The sequence below is a fragment of the Salvelinus namaycush genome, chromosome 27, assembly GCF_016432855.1.
Source record: "Salvelinus namaycush isolate Seneca chromosome 27, SaNama_1.0, whole genome shotgun sequence".
Taxonomy (NCBI): domain Eukaryota; kingdom Metazoa; phylum Chordata; class Actinopteri; order Salmoniformes; family Salmonidae; genus Salvelinus; species Salvelinus namaycush.
In genome coordinates, this window is record NC_052333.1 from 11,713,135 (window position 1) to 11,737,749 (window position 24,615).

Consider the following 24,615-nt stretch of genomic DNA (forward strand, 5'->3'; position numbering starts at 1 on the left):
TAGAATTCAACTGACAGGCCATCAGGGCCAGGTGATTTCCCTTTTTTCATTGAATTCAGAGCCTCTCTAATTTCTCCAATTGACACAGGTGAATCGCAAACTGAGTGGAAATCATCCTCAATTACAGGGACACAATTCTGAATGTGGCAAATGTAGCTTTCACAACCATCTTCCTGAAATTGAGAGCTGTAAAGGTTTTCATAAAAGGAATTGACAAATGATGATATTGTAATGGGATCTTTGCATAAAACATCATCACATGCTCCTAATAAGATCCTTTTTACCCAATTTACCAGGAAAGTACAGGATTTAAACATCAAATACTCAGAGGCTTTTCTAATTATTTCAGGGGATTTTAATGAAACACCTGATGCATCTGTTGATCGTTTTCCTCCTAGAACGAGTCAAAACCCTCAAAATAGTAACATTATTACTTCATTATGCAAGGATCTCTGTGTTGAGGATGCCTGGCGTTATTTCAATCCGGATGCTAAGGGTTATACCTGGACCAACAAAACTATGTCACGTAAATCTAGAATAGATTTATTCCTAACTTCCCCTTTTTTGTTACAATTTGTTATAGATGTAGATCATCAGTTGGCTCCCTTTTCTGATCATCACTTGATTTCCCTGAATTTACAAGCTACTAAAAAATCAAAAGGCACTCGAGGGTATTGGACTTCTTACACTTACACTTCTTAAAGATACTGATCTCATTGAAAACATCAAATCATTAGCTAAAGATATTTTTGCAAGAAAAGACTTGGGTCATGGAAGTAGATGGGAATTTTTCAAATATAAAGTCAGAGTTGTAGCCATTAAACGCGCCAAAGAGCTGATGCAATTAAAGAACCATAGAGAAAAGGAGATGATGAGCAAGCTTGACAGTTTTCTAAAGAAAGATAATCTATCTGAAGAAGAGGAGTCTGTGTTCAGGTCTTTACAACTAGAATTAGAACAGACTTACACGGATCTGGCAAAAGGCGCCTTTGTAAGGTCAAGAGCAAAATGGATTGAAGAGGGGGAAAGAAACACTAGTTACTTTTTTGCACTTGAAAAGAGAAACTACAAAAGAAAATCTATAACTGCACTGAAAATTAACGTAGTTTGAGGCTCCAAGGCTCAGAATTTGAAGTTCTTGACGTCAGCGCACCAACGTTGCACAGTTTCCGGTTAGAGCAGATGTACTTGGCAGCCATCTTGTTTCCCGTTGCTACTGAAATAAAATAAATAATACGGTGAGCTGAACTTCACTTGTGCTAACCCGTAAAACAAAGTGAGTAAAAATCAGATTATATACATGGTTAATGTCTATATGTGAAACCATACTGTGTCGCTATGGAATTGGGCCTATGACTTTGCGCATTTTCAATTGCTGTTCTTGTCCAATAGACGATTGTTTTGGAAGATGAACATAGGCGCCATTTCCCTCCCCGCTCTCTGAGCCGCTTATTGGTGGCCAGCTGAAAGGAACCGAGGCGGCCAAGAAACTGCCGCACTGAGGCCGCCATGTTGGCTCTTGTCTAAATTCTGCCTCGTACGACTGGCGATTTTTGGTAGATCCCTAATGGCGTCAGTTTCACAACTAACTGAACCCATAGAAACCTTGATTGGTGGAATCTAGTCCGAGGTTTGATTGGTCTGAAGGACAGATTCTAACGTAGTCTTTATTGGTTAGAGAGCTTTACCCCAGTTTAGCAAACTTTCCATTGATCAGCAGTACCTGTTGTTCAGTGGAGAATTAGCTCTAACACATGGGCCAATGTGTATCATCGTTTTCATTGACTGGGTTGGGTTTACCATCGAACACATAAGTAAACTAGCTTAAACAACTACCCGAGCCAGGGCTCTCTAACCCTGTTTCTGGAGAGTTACGTTCCTGTAGGTTTTCGCTGCAACCCTAACGCACCTGATTCTAACACTTATTTGGCTGAGTAATTGAATCAGGTTAGTTATAACTGGTTGTGTTGAAAACCTACAGGAGTTTAACGTTAGCTCTCCAGGAACAGGGTTGGAGAACAATGAACTATCAATATGTCTACGTTTGGCTAGGTAACAATACATTATGCTTCTACACCTGCATTGCTTGCTGTTTGGGGTTTTAGGCTGGGTTTCTGTACAGCACTTTGAGATATCAGCTGATGTACGAAGGGATATATAAATAAATTTGATTTGATTATCACACCGTATTAAGAACTATGGGCCAGCGAAGCTAAACGTTCGCTGATTAAGCTAGCCTTTTCATCCAGGTAGCTGGAACCATATAATTAGAATACTAGAATGTACATGAACCTTAAGACGGGATAGGTCAGCCATTTTGGTCAGGGAGTTGGTTTGCCAATGTTGTTATAAGATATTGTTTAAAATAATGAATTTGAAGAATGTATGTTTGTTAGCTAGCCAGACAATTTTACAAGTTAACTGCCAATATGGCACATTTTATTAAAACGATGCAAAAAAACTAAAATACACCTTATGGAACAGGGGATTGAATAAACAAAAACATAGGTGCATACACACACATGATAACATACACACACATGATAACATACACAAACACACATACATGGATTTTGTGTTGTGGATATGTGGTAGTGGAGTAGGGGCCTGAGGGCACACTTGGTGTGTTGTGAAATCTGTTATGAATGTATTGTAATGTTTTTAAAATTGTGTAACTGCCTTAATTTTTTTGGACCACAGGAAGAGTAGGCAGCAGCTAATGGGGATCCATAATAAATTCAAATCCACAACCACAAACTGGAAAAAAATCAGTTGATAATAGGACTTAAGCAAGTTGTAAATGCAACAAATACTGATATTGTATCATAACACTCACAGCTTTCCAAGAAACATTTGGACATGTATGGTCTGTTTACATATGAGGCTATTTATACTGACAATTTATATAAAACCTGTATAAACTGTGTTTATGATAATATTTTAGGGTGACAATTCTATTAAATATTTTCCGATATCACATGCCTTTTATTTTCCTGAATACATAAAATCATGATTATGCCTCTACTGCAGGGTTCTCCAAGATCCTGGAGAGCTACTGTCCTGTAGGTTTTTTTTTTTTACTCCAATCCTAATCTAGCACACCTGATTTTAATAATTAGCTGGTTGATGAAATGAATCAGGTTAGAAACAACTGGGGTTGGAGCGAAAACCTACATGAGGGTAGCACTCCAGGAACAGGGTTGCTCTACTGCCTGCTCTACTGCCATTCTATCCAATTAGACTGGTTTGGATTTCTCCATGACCAATATGGCTATCATTTTCACCTTTTTCTGGATATTTGAGGGTTTATGACACGTATCAAACTCAGTCCACAGAGGGCAAAGTGTCTGCGGGTTTTCGCTCCTCCCTTGTACTTGATTGATGAATTAAGGTCACTGATTAGTTAGGAACTCCCCTCATCTAGTTGTCTAGGTATTCATTGAAAGTACAAACCAGCAGACACTAGCCCCGTCATGGAATTAATTTGACACCCCTGATTTATGACATATAGTCCAAGGCCCACCCACCAAAAATGTTGTTCCGTGACCCAGGAAACAAAACTGCGAAATTTCAACAACATTATGTAGCCTAGATAATGTTATGAATATGAACATTGTGTGGTTCAAAACTTAGTTGCACATTACATTTTTGTATAAAAGTTAAGATTTTTAGCATCAATCTTGGGTAATTTCCTTAACAACGGTCGGACGTTGCTATGTTTCACTTTGGTTAATTTTGTTCCACTCTGGCACACAGAACTCTTTGTGAGTTTCGGTGTTCGTCCTTGCGTAAACTCAAGCAACACATGTTACCGGTCCTTTACTGATCCAGAACAAAGGAAATATGTTTTAACCATGTACAGTGGTTTCTCAGTTAATATAAGACATTTTGGCAGCTGTATTTCGCCTACAAGGGCCCTCATTGCGTTTTCCTGATAGTCAACCTCAAGACAGAACCATGTTTGCTAGCTAACTCAGTTCTCAAAACATTCAAGGTCCCGACAGCTACATAAAGGGTTGTTCTGGCATCTGAGAAAAATCGATTTTGGGATTCCTCCAGTCCGGTACATATGTTGCTTTCTGCAAACATGGACAACTGAACATGTGTAACAATTGAAACCAAGGTGTAACATGTCAACCTCATAATGTTGCTAGGGGAGATTACTCAAAAGCGCTCTGATTACGAAATTGTACCTTTTGATTTATAATATTTAATTAATGTGCAACTTTTGAAAGTTTTGAACCACAGGGTTCATATTCATAACATTATCTATGTAATGATGTAGAAACGTTGCAGTTTTGTTTCCTGGGTCACTGAATTCCTTTTCTGAAGCCTTTTTTTGGTGGGTGGCCCTTGGACTAATAGCCCTCTAGTAATTGAATAGGATCTCTATAGCTGTAACATCTGCCTAATCATTTTTGTTGTCGAATGTTAGCTAGGTAGCTAAATGTTTATCTTCAGTGTTGCATGCTGTTGGATTGAAAAAACTACTAACTAGTTAGCTACAGATTGTTACACCAGATAATGTGATATAACCAAAGCTTTTTGGTATCCATTACTGGGAGTTACAGGATAGGTACTGTTTGGTGTAGCTCAGAGAATTTTTGACCAACCTTAACTTGGCGATACTATCTTCATTCTCGATTTGGCCAAACATGTATCTTCTAAAATATCCGTGTCCAGTTGTAGGTGGTTCATTTTGAATTTAGAAAAAAATATATTTTTTTGCTCCAGGATGTAATCCAACAATGTGTATGCCAACATTTTGTTTTCTTTAAATCTTCTCTCATTAATCGAGACAGGTGAGTGTCATCGTGACATGCTGCACTTAGGGGTGGACCAATCAATAAGAGAAGATTTGAAACGGAGATGGTGGAAGCAGAACTGTCATTTTGAAGTTGAAAATGGACAACAGTGAAGTCCCAAGAATGGAACAAAAAGGGCAAAGATTGTTGTGGAAAATGAGTCTGAATCGTTTCTTGTTGGAATACGTTTTTGGATAAAGGTGTTTATTTTGGAAACCCTTTTGAAATCAAGAGGATGGTTAAAAAGGAGTTGGGAAAAGTGGATGCGATCAAAGCAACAAAGGAGTGGTATGGTGTTGATATCGTGTGTATCTAAAGAGCAAAAGGAGCGTGAATTGTGGCTTATCGACGCATGAAGTTGACAGCATTGATTTTCGGAGTAGGGTACCGGTAAAAAGTGTCATCTCTGGCATCCCGTTGGACATAGATAAACAATATCTTAGACCCAAAATTCCAAGAGTAGTTAATGTACGTGGCTTGACCCGTATGGAGAATGGGGAAAAAGGAGAAAAGTTTATCTGTATTATTGATGTTTGATGAGCATTTTTAAAAACCTGTTTTGCTTTGTCATTATGGGGTAATGTGTGTAGATTGAGAGAAAAAAACTATTTAATACATTTTAGAACAAGGCTGTAACGTAACAAAATGTGGAAAAAGTCAAGAGGTCTGAATACTTTCCAAATGTACTGTATAAAATATGCCGTAAGAGCATTTGTGCAAACCTTGATTCAATGCAAGAAATTTAAAAAGTTGGGCCATGTGTCAAGTGTTTGCAGACGAAAGGAATATGTTATGGAAGATTCTGTGAATGTAAAATGTTGCAACTGTGGTGGGGATCATATTTCTGAATTCCCTGAGTGCCCAGTTAGGGTGAAAGCGGTTGAGGTGTCAAGGATCAGGGCTGTACAGCAAATCTCCTATGTGGAGGCGGTGAAGAGAGTTGAAGGGGCAAGAGGCCACAGTTCTGAAGAAGATATGGCGGTGGATGCGCCACAACAAGTTGCAAATGTTATACGTCAATCAAGTGATCTGGATAAACTTATTGTGAAGGTGGATTTTGCAGCATTTATTGCCACATTTATTAATTGTACTGCACAAGTTCAAGAAGCTGGACAAGTTTTTGGGCCTCCAAGACTTAACGGCAGAAGCACTGCAAGGACTACTGTCGCCAGGAAATGTCCCTCCATCACAGGATCCTTCTGAGCCTGTGTAGGGAACTGATTAAAACAGAAAAGCAGGCTGATTTAGTTGAACATTTCATTATTGATAGTTTGTATGGAATTTATATTAAAACATAAATACAAATTTACCCTGCATTTTTTTCCCTTTTCGGATAATTATTATCCACCTCTACAGTAGGTGGTGGAATGCACATATAATTGTTGCGAATGCCATTATACCGAAGAGAGAAGTTTTGAAATTGACAAGATGGCGGAGTACACATTGTTGGATTACTTTATGGAGCAACATTTTATTTTAATAACGAAGCATTTTCTAAATTCAATCAAACCACTTGCATCTGGACAATTACCTTTTTTTAAATTTAGTGAACAAAGACAGTATCACCAAGTTAAGGTTGGTCGGAAATTCTCTGTGCTACACCAAACAGTACATAACCTTTAACTTCCATTAAATCTTTGTACACCAGATAATGTGATATAACCAATCTGTAGCTAGCTATGCACAAGAAGTCACACTCGACAGAACTCACTGAAATTCCACCAGACATTTTTCTTTACATTTTGCTAATGGCCATTTAACCGAAATATGCATCATATTCATTGTTTACATTTCCGCGTGCTGACTGCCAGTTATTGTGAACCACATTTTTGTGTGCACTGACTCTTATCAGAGAATGGTTTGCAAGCCCTGCCACATCCTACGAGCGCCAGAGCCGGTGTAGTACGATTCGATCTTAGTCCTGTATTGATGCTTTGCCTGTTTGATGGTTCATCGGAGGGCATAGCGGGATTTCTTATAAACTTCTGGATTAGAGTCCCGCTCCTTGAAAGCGGCAGCTCTAGCCTTTAGCTCAGTGAGGATGTTGCCTGTAATCCATGGCTTCTGGTTGGGGTATGTACTTGTGATGCACCGATATAACATTTTTGGCCGATACCAATATCCAATATTTTCCTTGCCCAAAAAACCTGATACCGATAACCGATATAAAACATTTTTTGCTGCCTTTTAAGCATTCTAGTACAGTTAAATAGTTAACACGGACACAGCGGTCTAAGGCACTGCATCTCAGTGTAGGAGGTGTCACTACAGTCCCTGGTTCGAATCCAGGCTCTGTCACATCCGGCCGTGATTGGGAGTCCCATAGGGCCGGCGCACAATTGGCCCAGCGTAGTCCAGGTTTGGCTGGGGTAGGCCGTCATTGTAAATAAGAATTTGTTCTTAACTGACTTGCCTAGTTAAATAAAGGTTACACACACACACACCCACACACCACACTGACCAAAAAGGTATTTTGTTGGCATTTACATATGTCCCCATTACAAGTAAAACATCATCAAAACCTATTTATTTCACTTACTTGCTGTGCTGTTTCATTGTTCATTTGTTCAGTTGTTTCATTCTCAACCAGGATTTCTATGGAATGCCGTTTGGGTCTTTGCTATGGTACGCCGTTTGTGTCTTTACGTGTCAAAAAAGAAAACAAGACCAGTAGATAACGCTGTTTGACGTGTCAAATAAGCTTGTTGACCAATCCGGGCCTGAATATGACTGCACATCACACAATAATTTAACGCGTTCATACATTTTTTACGTAGTTATTACACTATTGCTTGTATTTCATGTCACAACGATTCATCGATACATATGCTAAGATGCTGGTAAAGTTGTCTCGTGCACCTACAGTGCTGGTCATACATTTTTTTAATTAATTTGCATCACTGTCAATGACACCTTTATTTTGAAGGCAAACCGCAAATTCCACTATTGTGCCTAATCCTTATTGTGGCTAACTTCACAACACAACCAAGTCCGGTCGTGCCTCACTAGCCAGATGAAGCTAGCTGGCTGCTTATAATGTTAGCTTTGGGCAACAGGGTTAAGTTGCTGGCTAGCTATTTATTTTCATGAACTGAAGTTCAATTTCAATAGGCGAACAACAAATGGCAACCTAGCTAATACTTACTCACAAGGATTCCTAAATCATTGCTAAGAATAATGAAAATGACTGCAGTTTCTACTGGTCATTGTTTTCAGGCTGGTTGTATTGGTGCTAGCTAGGTACCAAGCTAAAGCTAGCTACCCCAGAAGTTACAGTCGAACAAATGATGCTTTATTACCGACATGGTATTGTAAACGCATCGTTTGTGGCCGGTGTTTGCTTGGTTGCAGACTTTTTTTGTACAGCTTTGACAGTGTTGCTGTATCTTTTTTGACACGCAAAGACCCAAACGGCTTTCCATAGTATGTATGTCGTGAAGCTAATAGCAGTGATGCTATTACTGTGTAACTCTGGTAGGGCAACATCTGAAAAATAGCGCACTTGGTAGTGTGTACCGGTGCTCGACCAGTCGGCGAAAGCCAACATCGCCCTCGACAGAGAACGGTTTATTGTCAAGGGCAATGAATTCCATTATCTTGGCTTTAATGGATTTTGCCTTTGAGTTGTCTTGGTGAAATTTTCTTACTCTTTCAAATGACTGCTCGATTTGTTGACTGTTGATCCACACAGCAGACATTGTGGGCTAGGTTATGTATGCTGTGTTGCACGTGTAGCGCCAAATTTTATGTGCCGTCATTACGGCATGTACCTACGTTATATAGGTATGCACGTCAGCTTTGACATCAGTTTTGCACATCGACGTTAAACTAGACATCGGCCGATACCAATGTTGACATTTTTAGCTAATATCAGCCGATTCCGATATGTTCACCGATATATTGTGCATCCATAGTATGTATGTATGGTCACTGTGGGGATGACGTCATCGATGCACTTATTGATGAAGCCATTGACTGATGTGGTGTTCTCCTCAATGCCATTGGAGGAATCCCGGAACATATTCCAGTCTGTGACAGCAAAACAGTCCTGTAGTTTAGCATCTGCTTCATCTGACCACTTTTTAAAAATCTTGTCACTTGTGCTTCCTGCTTTAATTTTTGCTTGTATGCAGGAATCAGGAGGATAGAATTATGGTCAGATTTGCCAAATGGAGAGCGAGGGAGAACTTTGTATGCGTCTCTGTGTGTGGAGTAAAGGTGGTCCAGAGTTTTTTTTCCCTCTGGTTGCACATTTAACATTCTGATATAAATTTGGTAAAACTGATTTAAGTTTCCCTGCATTAAAGTCCCCGGCTACTAGGAGCGCTGGCTCTGGTTGAGCGTTTTAAGTTGCATTCATATTGTTATTTTATGCCCCATTGCTAAATCATCAACATCTAGAATCAGTTTTTCATATTGAGCGCAGCCAGGATTGAAGCCGGTGAGACTGTTTTATGATCCACATCTAGGATGGACAATTGTGTGTGCATGTTTTTGTGTTGGTAAGCCTTTTATTTAGGGGTGTGTGCGTGCATGGCATAGCCCGGCAGCCCTGAGGGCTCTCTTCTGTTGTGTGTTTATAAAACTGATAGCCCGGCTCGTTGTAAAAACGGATTTGTAAAACTGATAGCCTGGCTTGTTTATCTCTAAACAGTGTCAGTAAGCAAACATGTCCCAGGCAGCAGGCACCAGCCACACAAGTCATGGGAAGGCCTCTGCTGCAGAGTGACCTTGTCAGGTGTCATCATGGAGGTTTGGGTTTAGGCAAGTCTGCCTGCACCGCCATAGAGCTGCTCTATAATCATTAACCACCCTGGAACCAGCTCTACTCTGTTCGCCTGCTCTCCCTGTACCACAATTGAAAAGGGAACATTGAGCTTTGTGTGTCTCTTTCTCTCGCTCTCTTTTTCATATTTACAACTTAGTTGCAGGTACGCCCCTTGTATTCATATCAGTGTGTAACTGGCAAATTGTGAGGGGTGTTGTTAAACCATGGGGGCTGTTTTCAGTTCAAATTAGGGAGGTGTTAAACAATGGAAGTGTTCACCATTCACACAGACTCTATACCTGTATTTTGGTTACAGGGTCTTCGAAAATGCAGAAATCATGACTAGGGCCCTATCCCAACTACGAGAGATGGAGATTCTGAGGAGCGGAATGCCTAAAGAGATTTCTACTTTTGAGTTCACATTACATCCTTGCCTACCTTTCATTGTCGCTGGCAACTCTACTTTCTTGGTCTGCAGCTGAAATTGACCGTAAATATCACAGTAGCCGCTAGCCAGTAAACACAAACGATTCAAAAATACAAGCAAATTTTCTTGTCTTTTTAACATTTTTATTTAGCCTTTATTTAACTAGGCAAGTCAGTTAAGAACAAATTATTATTTATGACGGCCAAACCCGGACAACGCTGGGCCAATTGTGCGCCGCCCTTTGGGACTCCCAGTCACGGCCGGTTGTGATACAGCCTGGAATCGAACCAGGGTGTCTGTAGTGACGCCTCAAGCACTGAGATGCCGAAGCTTAGACCGCTTGCGCCACTCGGGAGCCCTTTTAAAACATATTACAATATTGAATAATCCAACCAAGCCATATTACACTTGAATAATGCAACAATTCACAAGAATGTGCAGACAATTAAAGGGTTTGTCTCAGCCATACAAATTAAATTAGCTGAAAATACACATTATCAATTAACGTCAGCATATCAATAATGAACGTTTACCCCTCCAATGCGAATATTAACGTTATCGTACATTGTCATTGATATTATATTATAGCTAGGCTACACCAGTGTTTCAGTGGTGGCGCTTGATAACGTGACCTGGAAGATTTTAATATACCGTCCGTTCGAGAAATTTCCCGCACCAATATTCATTGGGTCAATAACCCATCCACCCACGGTGCTCAGAATGCCAGAAATCATATTTTGATTATGCTAATTAATCTTAACAGAACATGCAAATCATGTAATGAAGCAGCCAATAAAATGTAATTTTCAAACATTTGCCAAAATGCAATTCGCAGGAAAACACCATTCTAAACAGTGCACCTGATAGCGGTTCCATATGTGACATGAAATTCTCTTTTGGAAACTTAAAGATGAAATGACTAGGATGGGTTGCTAATATGACTAGGCCTTTGGCTTCTGGACAACGAAAGAAAGTTTAAATGAAACCAATAGAACAGGAGATAAATGGCATAGCGGTGGGTCCAATAGGGAAGTAAATGGAAATAAATTATATAATTACTCCTGTCTGTACAGAAATATATATAAAATCATTCACCTGAAGGCATGACTTCGCCACAGAGTAATCGAGGATCATTAGCTTCTTTGGATTGTTTCAAATCACAAGCTTGTATGCCTATTTGGGAACCCCGTAATTTGGTCAGTACGCGTGGCAATAGGCCTAGATGATTATTGAGTTGAGGCTGTCAGTAAAAAGCATCTAAAAATATGTGTGAAGATGTCTTGAGTATAATATAAATATTGAGGCAAGAAGGAGAGGGGTGTGTGGCATATATATACATATATCGTTTTACCTTTATTTAACTAGGCAAGGCAGTTAAGAACAAATTCTTATTTACAATGACAGCCTAGGAACAGTGGGTTAAACTGCCTTGTTCAGGGCAGAATGACAGATTTTTACCTTGTCATCTCGGGGATTCAATCCACCAACCTTTCGGTTACGGGCCTAACGCTCTAACCACTAGGCTACCTGCCGGCCCATTTGTACGTACATACGTACATACACTACCGTTCAAAGGTTTGGACACACCTACTCATCCCAGGGTTTTTCTTATTCTACATTGTAGAATAATAGTGAAGACGTTAAAACTATGAAATAACACATATGGAATTATGTAGTAACCAAAAAAGTGTTAAACAAATCAAAAATATTTTCTATTTGATATTCTTCAAAGTAGCCACCCTTTGCCTTGATGACAGCTTTACATACTCTTGGCATTCTCTCAATGCTTGCTGTGAAAGAGCAATGGAAGTTGTTGGCCTACTGCTACATTGGCCATAGGCCTACAGGCTGTTTGTATTTGTATATATTGTGTATCCCCATTAGCTGCTGTCAAAGCAGCAGCTACTCTTCCTGGGGTCCAGCAAAAGTAAGGCAGTTAATACAATTTTAAAACATTACAATAAATTCACAGATTTCACACACCACTGTGTCACCTCAGGCAGTTATTCCTATATCCAAGATGGCGTAGCAGTCAGACGTCTTTGTTTTTCGTCTTGTATATGTCCCATGTATATATCTTTTTTCTATGCATATCTTTTATATTTTTCTAAACCTCAACTTCAAAATACTCTCCTGCAACCCGCCTCACCCAATGTGGTGTGGATCTTTCTCTTCTAAAGTATGCTTATCCACCTCCGAACCGGTATTCCCCAACAGAAGCTAGCCAGCTAACTAGCTAATAGTTAGCTAACCACTGCTAGCGGTCATCATCTAACCTTTAGCTCGGAAAGCTCTCGCCAGGTTGTACAACGCGATTCAAAACAGAGCATACCGGACCTATTTTCTCTCCATATCCCCAGATTCCTACCGCAAGCTCTGAACCTTTTCACCTGGATCACCACAGCTAGCTAGCTGCAATCCGAGTGACTATTCCTGGTTTAACGTCACGTCCCTGTCCCGAAGCTAGCACCAATTAGCCTGGAGCTAGCCCATGCTAGGCCCATATCCCGGGTAGCAGAAGAAGCCCAACAGCCACTCCTGGGCTATAATACCCTTTTTGCCAACTGGCCCGGACCCCCTTCTACTGCCGGTACGGGGCACGGAACCCCGGCGATCTTTCACGATTGGACTACCGACGAAATCTGCTCGAGGGGGTACTCAAACTGGCTCTGCGGCACTGCTAGCCGCGGCCCGCTAACGTAAGCTGTCTAGTGCACACCGGACTGTTAGCTTAAGAGGCCCATCGGACAAATTCTTCGGCCACTATACCTATTTTGCCAATTGGCTTGGTTTACCACACGGAGCCCTGCTGATCCATCTGCTGACAACAGACTTTCTTCCATCGCGACGTCCTTCAAAGGCCCTTCTGCTAGCCCCGGCCCTCTAGCTACCTGAAGCCACTCACTGGACTCCCATGATTACTCGGCTACGCATGCCTCTCCCTAACGTCAATATGCCTTGTCCATTGCTGTTTTGGTTAGTATTTATTGCCTTATTTAGCTGTAGAGCCTCTAGCCCTGCTCAAAACGCCTTAGTGAACACTTTAATTCCACCTCCAACACATTCGGTGACACCACCTGGTTTAAATGATATTCCTAGAGACAATATCTCCTTCATCGTCACTCTATGCACAGGTTTACCCCCACTGTATTCACATCCTACCATACCTTTGTTTGTAAATTATGCCTTGAATCTATTCTACCGCCCCCAGAAATCTGTTCCTTTTACTCTCTGTTCTGAAAGTACTAGGCGACCAGTTCTTTTAGCCTTTAGCCGTACCCTTATCCTACTCATTCTCTGTTCGTCTGGTGATGTGGAGGTTAACCCAAGCCCTGCAGTGCCTAGCTCCACTCCTATTCCCCAGGCGCTCTCTATTGTTGACTTCTGTAACCGAGATATTAGCTGATGTACAAAGGGCTATATAAAATAAACTTGATTTGATAACCGTAAAAGCCTTGGTTTCATGCATGTTAACATTAGACGCCTCCTCCCTAAGTTTGTTTTATACACTGCCCTAGCACTCTCTGCCAACCCGGATGTCCTAGCATGTCTGAATCCTGGCTCAGGAAGACAACCAAAAACCCTGATATTTCCATCCCTAACTATAACATTTTCCGACAAGATAGAACTGTTTGAGATAGCCTGCAGAGTTATGTTTTACTATCCTGGTCTGTACCCAAACAATTCAAGCTTCTACTTTTAAAAATCCACCTTTCCAGAAACAAGTCTATCACCGTTGCTGCTTGCTATAGGCCACCCTCTGCCCCCAGCTGTGCCCTGGACACCATATGTGAACTGATTGCCCCCATCTATCTTCAGAGCTCGTGCTGCTAGGTGACCTAAACTGGGACATGCTTAACACCCCGGCCATCCTACAATCTAAGCTTGATGCCCTCAATCTCACACAAATTATCAATGAACCCACCAGGTACAACCCCAAATCTGTAAACACGGGCACCCTCATAGATATCATCCTAACCAACTTGCCCTCCAAATACACCTCTGCTGTTTTCAACCAAGATCTCAGCGATCACTGCCTCATTGCCTGCATCCGTAATGGGTCAGCGGTAAACGACCACCCCTCATCACTGTCAAACGCTCCCTAAAACAATTCAGCGAGCAGGCCTTTCTAATCGACCTGGCCCGGGTATCCTGGAAGGATATTGACCTCATCCCGTCAGTAGAGGATACCTGGTCATTCTTTTAAAAGTGCCTTCCTCACCAACTTAAATAAGTATGCCCCTTTCAAAAAATGTAGAACCAGGAACAGATATAGCCCTTGATTCTCTCCAGACCTGACTGCCCTTGAACAGCACAAAAACATCTTGTGGCGTTCTGCATTAGCATCGAATAGCCCCCGTAATATGCAACTTTTCAGGGAAGTTAGGAACCAATATACACAGGCAGTTAGGAAAGCTAAGGCTAGCTTTTTCAAGCAGAAATTTGCATTCTGTAGCACAAACTCCCAAAAGTTCTGGGACACTGTAAAGTCCATGGAGAATAAGAGCACCTCCTCCCAGCTGCCCACTGCACTGAGGCTAGGAAACACTGTCACCACTGATAAATCCAATATAATTGAGAATTTCAATAAGCATTTTTCTACAGCTGGCCATGCTTTCCACCTGGCTACCCCTACCCCGGTCAACAGCCCTGCACTCCCCACAGCAACTCGCCCAAGCCTCCCCGATTTCTCCTTCACCCAAATCCAGCTGATGTTCTGAAAGAGCTGCAAAATCTGGATCCCTACAAATCAGCCGGGCTAGACAATCTGGACCCTCTCTTTCTAAAAGTATCTGCCAAAATTGTTGCAACCCCTATCACTAGCCTGTTCAACCTCTCTTTCGTATCGTCTGAGATTCCCAAAGATTGGAAAGCTGCAGCGGTCATCCCCCTCTTCAAAGGGGGAGACACTCTAGACCCAAACTGCTACAGACCTATATCTATCCTACCCTGCCTTTCTAAGGTCTTCGAAAGCCAAGTTAACAAACAGATTACCGACCATTTTGAATCTCACCGTACCTTCACCTCAGCCACGCTCAAGGTCCTAAATGATATCATAACCGCCATCGATAAGAGACATTACTGTGCAGCCGTATTCATCGACCTGGCCAAGGCTTTCGACTCACCACATTCTTATTGGCAGACTCAACAGCCTTGGTTTCTCAAATGATTGCCTCCGCCTGGTTCACCAACTACTTCTCTGATAGAGTTCAGTGTGTCAAATCGGAGGGCCTATTGTCCGGACCTCTGGCAGTCTCTATGGGGGTGCCACAGAGTTCAATTCTCGGGCTGACTCTCTTCTCTGTATACATCAATGATGTTGCTCTTGCTGCTGGTGATTCTTTGATCCAGCTCTACGCAGACGACACCATTCTGTATACTTCTGGCCCTTTGTTGGACACTGTGTTAACTAACCTCCAGACGAGCTTCAATGCCATACAACTCTCCTTCCGTGGCCTCCAACTGCTCTTAAATGCAAGTAAAAGTAAATGCATGCTCTTCAACCGATCACTGCCCGCACCTGCCCGCCCGTCCAGCATCACTACTCTGGACGGTTCTGACTTAGAATATGTGGACAACTACAAATACCTAGGTGTCTGGTTAGACTGTAAACTCTCCTTCCAGACTCACATTAAGCATCTCCAATCCAAAATTAAATCTAGAATCGGCTTCCTATTTCGCAACAAAGCATCCTTCACTCATGCTGCCAAACATACCCTCGTAAAACGGACCATCCTACTGATCCTCGACTTCGGCGATGTCATTTATAAAATAGCCTCCAACACTATATTCAACAAATTAGATGCAGTCTATCACAGTGCCATCTGTGTTGTCACCAAAGCCCCATATACTACCCACCACTGTGACCTGTACGCTCTCGTTGGCTGGCCCTCGCTTCACTCTCGTCGCCAAACCCACTGGCTCCAGGTCATCTACAAGTCTCTGCTAGGTAAAGCCCCGCCTTATCTCAGCTCACTGGTCACCATAGCAGCACCCACTCGTAGCACGCGCTCCAGCAGGTATATCTCACTGGTCACCCCCAAAGCCAATTCATCCTTTGGCCGTCTTTCCTTCCAGTTCTCTGCTGCCAATGACTGGAACGAACTGCAAAAATCACTGAAGCTGGAGACTTATATCTCCCTCACTCCCTCACTTTAAGAACCAGCTGTCAGAGCAGCTCACAGATCACTGCACCTGTACATAGCCAATCTGTAAATAGCCCATCCAACTACCTCATCCCCATACTGTATTTATTTATTTATCTTGCTCCTTTGCACCCTAGTATCTCTACTTGCACATTAATCTTCTGCACATCTACCATTCCAGTGTTTAATTGCTATATTGTAATTATTTCGCCACCATGGCCTATTTATTGCCTTAACTCCCTTATTTTACCTAATTTGCACTCACTGTATATAGACTTTTTAAAATTTTCTACTGTATTATTGACTGTATGTTTGTTTATTCCATGTGTAACTCTGTGTTGTTGTATGTGTCAAACTGCTTTGCTTTATCTTGGCCAGGTCGCAGTTGCAAATGAGAACTTGTTCTCAACTAGCCTACCTGGTTAAATAAAGGTGAAATATATATATATATATATTTTTTAAATCCGCCACTACCACATATCTACAGTACTAAAGCCATGTGTATGTATAGTGTGTGTATGCATGTGTCTGTGCCTATGTTTGTGTTGCTTCACAGTCCCTGCTGCTCCATAAGGTGTTTTTTTATCTGTTTTTTTACATCTAATTTTACTGCTTGCATCAGTTACCTGATGTGGAATATAATTTCATGTAGTCATGGCTCTATGTAGTACTGTGTGCCTGCCATAGTCTGTTCTGGACTTGAGGACTGTGAAGAGACCTCTTGTGGCATGTCTTGTGGGGTATGCATGGGTGTCCGAGCTGTGTGCCAGTAATTTAGACAGACAGCTCGGTGCATTCAACATGTCAATACCTCTCATAAATAAAAGTAGTGATGAAGTCAATCTCTCCTCCACTTTTAGCCAGGAGAGATTGACATGCATATTATTAATATTAGCTTTCTGTGTTCATCCAAGGGCCAGCTGTGCTGCCCTGTTCTGAGCCAATTGCAATTTTCCTAAGTCCTTTTTTGTGGCACCTGACCAAACGACTGAACAGTAGTCAAGGTGCGACAAAACTAGGGCCTGTAGGACCTGCCTTGATGGTAGTGTTGTTAAGGTGGTAGTGTCGCTTTATTATAGACAGATTTCTCCCAATCTTAGCTACTACTGCATCAATATGTTTTGACCATGACAGTTTACAATCTAGTCTTACTCCAAGCAGTTTAGTCATCTCAACTTGCTCAATTTCCACATTATTTATTACAAGATTTAGTTGGGGTTTAGGGTTTAGTGAGTGTTTTTGTTCCAAATACAATGCTTTTAGTTTTAGAAATATTTAGGGCTTCCTTGCCACCCACTCAGAAACTAACTGCAGCTCTTTGTTGAGTGTTGCAGTCATTTTAGTCGCTGTAGTAGCTGACGTGTAAAGTGTTGAGTCATCCGCATACATAGAAACTCTGGCTTTACTCTAAGTCAGTGGCATGTCGTTAGTAAAAATTGAAAAAAGCAAGAGGCCTAAACAGCTACCCTGGGGAATTCCTGATTCTAACTGGATTATATTTGATAGGCTTCCATTAAAGAATACCCTCTGTGTTCTGTTAGACAATTAACTCTTTAACCACATTATAGCAGGGGGTGTAAAGCCACAACACAAGTTTTTCCAGCAGCAGACTATGATCGATAATGTCAAAAGCTGCACTGTAATCTAACAAGACACCCCCCACAATAATTTTATCATCAATTTCTTTCAGCCAATCATCAGTCATTTGTGTAAGTGCTGTGCTTGTTGAGTGTCTTTCCCTATAAACATGCTGAAAATCTGTTGTCAATTTTACTGTAAAATAGCATTGTATCTGGTCAAACTATTTTTTCCAGAAGTTTACTAAGGGTCGGCTATTTGAGCCAGTAAAGGGGGCTTTACTATTCTTGGGTAGCGGAATGACTTTAGCTTCCCTCCAGGCCTGAGGGCTCTCTAGTAGGCTTAAATTGAAGATGTGGCAATATCGTCTGCTATTATCCTCAGTAATTTTACATATAGATTGTCAGACCCTGGTGGCTTGTCATTGTTGATAGACAACAATAATTTTTTCACCTCTTCCACACTGACTTTACGGAATTCAAAAGTACAATTCTTGTCTTTCATAATTTGGTCCGATATTCTTGGATGTGTAGTGTCAGCGTTTGTTGCTGGCATGTCATCCCTAAGTTTTCTTAACTTGCCAATGAAAAAGTCATTAAAGTAGTTTGCAATATCAGTGGGCTTTGTGATGAATGAGCCATCTGATTTAATAAATGAAGGAGCCGAGTTGGCTTTTTTCCCCAAAATTTAATTTAAGGTGCCACAAAGCTTTTTACTATCATTCTTTGTGTAATTTATCTTTGTTTCATAGTGTATTTTTTATTTAGTTACATGATTTCTTTATTTGCAGTATGTTTGCCAATCAGTTGGGCTGCCAGACTTAATTGCCATTCCTTTTGCCTCATCCCTCTCAACCATACAATTTTTCAATTCCTCATCAGTCCAGGGGGATTTAACAGTTTTTACAGTCATTTTCTTAATGGGTGCGTGGTTATTAGTAACTGGAATAAGTATTTTCATAAATGTGTCAAGTGCAGCATCTGGTTGCTCCTCATTACACACCACAGACCAGCAAATATTCTTTACATCATCCACATATGAATCATTACAAAACATATTGTATGACCTCTTATACATTATATTAGGCCCAGCCTTTGGAACTTTGGTTTTCCTAGATATGGCTATTATATTGTGATCATTACATCCTATGGATTTGGATACTGCTTTAACGCAAATATCTGCAGCGTTAGTAAAAATGTGATCAATACATGTTGATGATTTCATTCCTGTGCTGTTTGTAACTACCCTGTTTAAGTTTTGTCCTGAGTGGGCAGCTTGATGATAGCCAGTCCAATATTTAAATTACCCAGAAAATATACTTCTCTGTTGATATCACATACATTATCAAGCATTTCACACACATTATCCAGATACTGACTGTTAGCACTTGGTGGTCTATAGCAGCTACCCACAAGAATGGGCTTTAGGTGAGGTAGATGAACCTGTAACCATATTACTTCAACAGTATTTAACATTAGATCGTCTCTAAGCTTTACAGGAATGTGGATCTGAGTATAGACCGCAACACTGCCTCCGTAGGAATTTCTGTCTTTTCCGTAGATGTTATAACCATGTATTGCTACCACTGTTTCATCAAAGGTATTATTTAAGTGAGTTTCAGAGATAGTCAAAATATGAATGTCATCTGTTACAAGCAAGTTATTGACTTCATGGACCTTGTTTCTTCGGCTACATACAGTGGGGAGAACAAGTATTTGATACACTGCCGATTTTGCATGTTTTCCTACTTACAAAGCATGTAGAGGTCTGTAATTTTTATCATAGGTACACTTCAACTGTGAGAGATGGAATCTAAAACAAAAATCCAGAAAATCACATTGTATGATTTGTAAGTATTTAATTTGCATTTTATTGCATGACATAAGTATTTGATACATCAGAAAAGCAGAACTTAATATTTGGTACAGAAACCTTTGTTTGCAATTACAGAGATCATACGTTTCCTGTAGTTCTTGACCAGGTTTGCACACACTGCAGCAGGGATTTTGGCCCACTCCTCCATACAGACCTTCTCCAGATCCTTCAGGTTTCGGGGCTGTCGCTGGGCAATACGGACTTTCAGCTCCCTCCAAAGATTTTTTATTGGGTTCAGGTCTGGAGATGGCTAGGCCACTCCAGGACCTTGAGATGCTTCTTACGGAGCCACTCCTTAGTTGCCCTGGCTGTGTGTGTTTCGGGTCGTTGTCATGCTGGAAGACCCAGCCACGACCCATCTTCAATGCTCTTACTGAGGGAAGGAGGTTGTTGGCCAAGATCTCGCGATACATGGCCCCATCCATCCTCCCCTCAATACGGTGCAGTCGTCCTGTCCCCTTTACAGAAAAGCATCCCCAAAGAATGATGTTTCCACCTCCATGCTTCACGGTTGGGATGGTGTTCTTGGGGTTGTACTCATCCTTCTTCTTCCTCCAAACACGGGGAGTGGAGTTTAGACCAAAAAGCTCTATTTTTTTCTCATCAGACCACATGACCTTCTCCCATTCCTCCTCTGGATCATCCAGATGGTCATTGGCAAACTTCAGACGGGCCTGGACATGCGCTGGCTTGAGCAGGGGGACCTTGCGTGCGCTGCAGGATTTTAATCCATGACGGCGTAGTGTGTTACTAATGGTTTTCTTTGAGACTGTGCTCCCAGCTCTCTTCAGGTCATTGACCAGGTCCTGCCGTGTAGTTCTGGGCTGATCCCTCACCTTCCTCATGATCATTGATGCCCCACGAGGTGAGATCTTACATGGAGCCCCAGACCGAGGGTGATTGACCGTCATCTTGAACTTCTTCCATTTTCTAATAATTGCGCCAACAGTTGTTGCCTTCTCACCAAGCTGCTTGCCTATTGTCCTGTAGCCCATCCCAGCCTTGTGCAGGTCTACAATTTTATCCCTGATGTCCTTACACAGCTCTCTGGTCTTGGCCATTGTGGAGAGGTTGGAGTCTGTTTGATTGAGTGTGTGGACAGGTGTCTTTTATACAGGTAATGAGTGGAGAACAGGAGGGCTTCTTAAAGAAAAACTAACAGGTCAGTGAGAGCCGGAATTCTTACTGGTTGGTAGGTGATCAAATACTTATGTCATGCAATAAAATGAAAATTAATTACTTAAAAATCATACAGTGTGATTTTCTTGATTTCGTCGTGATAAAAATTACAGACCTCTACATGCTTTGTAAGTAGGAAAACCCGCAAAATCGGCAGTGAATCAAATACTTGTTCTCCCCACTGTATGTTAATATGGGCTTTTTTAAGCACTTTTCTGGGTTGCTTGATTGTTTTTAATGCATTACTGGGAAGCTTATCAGAGGTAGACTTACTCATGTTATTTACATTGGAGCTGATAGTGCTGATAGTGCAGTGAGCTGCATACAGTGGTCAGTGCTAACAGTGTAACTCTGGTTTATAGGCTCATGATTACTGCTTACAATAGCTGTAGGATAGACAGATGTTATCGGTGCAAATAGGGGTACATAAATTAAATTACTTGCATTGTGTTTGCCAATGCCCATATGATCATGTACAGTTGACGTTGGAAGTTTACATACACTTAGGTTGGAGTCATTATAACTTGTTTTTCAACCACTCCACAAATTTCTTCTTAACAAACTATAGTTTTGGCAAGTCAGTTAGGACATCTACTTTGTGCATGACACAAGTAATTTGTCCAACAATTGTTTACAGACAGATTATTTCACTTATAATTCACTGTATCACAATTCCAGTGGGTCAGAAGTTTACATATACTAAGTTGACTGTGCCTTTAAACAGCTTGGAAAATTCCAGAAAATGATGTCATGGCTTTAGAAGCTTCTGAAATGCTAATTGACATCATTTGAGTCAATTGGAGGTGTACCTGTGGATGTATTTCAAGGCCTGCCTTCAAACTCAGTGCCTCTTTACTTGACATCATGGAGAAATCATAAGAAATCAGCCAAGACCTCAACATTTCTTTTGTAGACCTCCACAAGTCTGGTTCATTCTTGGGAGCAATTTCCAAATTGCTGAAGGTACCACGTTCATCTGTACAAACAATGGTACGCAAGTATAAACACCATGGGACCATGCAGCCGTCATACCGCTCAGGAAGGAGATGCGTTCTGTCTCCTAGAGATGAACGTACTTTGGTGCAAAAAGTGCAAATCAATCCCAGAACAACAGCAAAGGACCTTGTGAAAATGCTGGAGGAAACAGGTACAAAAGTATCTATATCCACAGGTAAACAAGTCCTATATCGACATAACCTGAAAGGCCACTCAGCAAGGAAGAAGCCACTGCTCCAAAACCATCATAAAAAAGCCAGACTACGGTTTGCAACTGCACATGGGGACAAAGATCGTACTTTTTGGAGAAGTGTCCTCTGGTCTGATGAAACAAAAATAGAACTGTTTGGCCATAATGACCATCGTTATGTTTGGAGGAAAAAGGGGAGGCTTGCAAGCCGAAGAACACCATCCCAACCGTGAAACACGGTGGTGGTAACATCATGTTGTGGGGGTATTTTGCTGCAGGAGGGGATGGTGCACTTCACAAAATAGTTGGCGTCATGAGGAAGGAAAATTATGTGGATATATTGAAGCAACATCTCAAGACATCAGTCAGGAAGTTAAAGCTTGGTCACAAATGGGTCTTCCAAATGGACAATGACCCTAAGCATACTCCCACAGTTGTAGCAAAATGGCTTAAGGACAACAGTCAAGGTATTGGAGTGGCCATCACAAAGCCCTGACCTCAATCCTATAGAAAATTTGTGGGCAGAACTGAAAAAGCGTGTGCGAGCAAGGAAGCCTACAAACCTGACTCAGTTACACCAGCTCTGTCAGGAGGAATGGGCCAAAATTCACCCAATTTATTGTGGGAAGCTTGTGGGCTACCCGACATGTTTGACCCAAGTTAAACAATTTAAAGGCAATGCTTCCAAATACTAATTGAGTGTATGTCAACTTCTGACCTACTGGGAATGAAAGAAATATTAGCTGAAATAAGTAATGTTCTAGAATTATTCTGACATTTCACATTCTTAAATTAAAGTGGTGAACCTAACTGACCTAAGACAGGGAATTTGTACTAGGATTAAATGTCAGGAATTGTGAAACTGAGTTTAAATGTATTTGGCTAAGGTGTATGTAAACTTCCGACTTCAACTGTACATTTGATGCAGCATTATGACGACTCATTGTCACAGTGGTAGGGATTTACTGAGCTGGTCTTGGATGATTTACCAGTCATTGTTTCAACGCTACCTTGAAATGCGAGTCCAGGAGCCAAGATGATTTGGATGGACTCCGTCATTCCTGTAGAGTATCTTCTGTTTCCAGAAGGTGTCAAAGTTATCAATAGAAGTGACTCCAGCAGAGCTACAGTAGTCTTTTAGCCAGATGTGTAATGCCAGCAGTCTGCTGAATCTTTCACACCTGCGGCCCAACGATGGTACTGGACCTGAAATGATTGGCTGTTTTTTGGAGTCTTTTAATGCTCAAATCAGGTCTTTAAAATCCATTTTCAAATGTTCAGAGCTAGCCCTCCTGATGCCGTTTGACCCCACATGGACTACAACGTGGTAGAACAGTCAGAAGAAGCCTTATTATTTCCTGTACTCGTGCTTCTGGGTAGCACAGGGTTTTTGACTTGGGGACCGAGATGTTTCTCACCATAGAGCTGCCTATGACGACAGCTGGTGATGTTGAATGGCCCGGTCTCTCAAGCAGCTCCGAGGATCTGAACCTGAGGTAGAAGCCACCGGAGAGGGAGACAGAACCGAAGATGCAGGTACCTCCGGATCCGATCTTAATTGGGAAGCCACCACGGACGAAGGCGCCGGAATCTCTGGATCCAGGGCGGCAAAGCTGTTTCTGCTCTGTGTCAGGTCCGGGCTCAACATCTCCATGGAGACCCCCGTTGCCAGAGGACGCCTTCTTCGACTTCCACGGCGAGTGACGTACCTCCATGGCTGGTTGGGTCGAGATCAGCTCCATCCTCCAGGGAAGGGGGAGACCCCTTCAGGGATGGAACCCTGCCTTGCGACCGGCCAGTCGGCTGTGGAGACCTGACACGGCGGCGAAACTTTCACTAGACCAGAGCATCGTCCGGCTACTGGGGTGGAAGAAAAATAAAAAGTAGGTGGGCGTGGGTTCCCCAGTAGCTTATGTAGGTTTGCTACTTGCTTGCTAAGAGTAGCTACTTTGCTCCTGTAGTCCTCCGCAAGCAAGCAGTTGCTACATTGAAAGTCAACGCGGTCCACATTGTCCTGGAACAAAGCAAAGTAAACGCAGCTCCTGCAACGTTGGAAACGTTCAATAGCTGCATTGGCTATAGGCCTAAAGGCTATGAGTTCCATGCGCTCATTTCTTTAGCTGCCAATGGATTACGGTATATCAATCTGTCCGTATGGCAGAGGCTGGTGATCTCGGATTAGTTGACTTTGAAACTTTTTTACATGTTTCTCATTTATCATAACTTGCATGCAGAACGGTAGAAATGGTAGGATGAATTTGAAGCTTCCGCAAACTTGAAACTCACGGACAGCCTTTGAAGTCTTTCTAATTGAATTACATCCACATTTCCATGGTGGGATTTTGCCTATAGGCTACTTATAAGCAGAGTAAGACATGTCTCATAATATGAAATAAAACATTAATGTTTAAACAATTAAGTACTGTATGATTTCAAAATGCATACTGCCTCCAGCTCACATTTGTAAAGTGTTGTGTGACGTGCTGATAGTCTGTTGCCTGCACTTGATGGTGAATGGGAGGTGTGCTTCAATTACCAGTTGAGAAATAAAAATAGTAGCTCTTTTTAATCTTGCACCAAAATAGTTTTTAACATGATTCCATTTAGAATTGTTGCGCATTGAATGCTTACAAAAGCACATGTTTTACTTT

General features: G+C 41.6%; 1 protein-coding gene across 6 annotated transcripts in view; it reads left to right on the forward strand.

Moving 5' to 3' along the window:
- The first annotated feature begins 1,174 nt into the window (after positions 1–1,174).
- Positions 1,175–24,615, forward strand: part of LOC120022066 (nuclear transcription factor Y subunit gamma-like) — a 57,105-nt gene continuing 33,664 nt past the window's right edge. For all 6 annotated transcript variants that reach the window (XM_038965860.1, XM_038965866.1, XM_038965868.1 and 3 more), the window contains exon 1: positions 1,175–1,276. In XM_038965860.1, coding sequence (XP_038821788.1) covers position 1,276 — 1 coding nt within the window. In that variant the 5' untranslated portion in view covers positions 1,175–1,275. The remainder of the gene's footprint in view (positions 1,277–24,615) is intronic.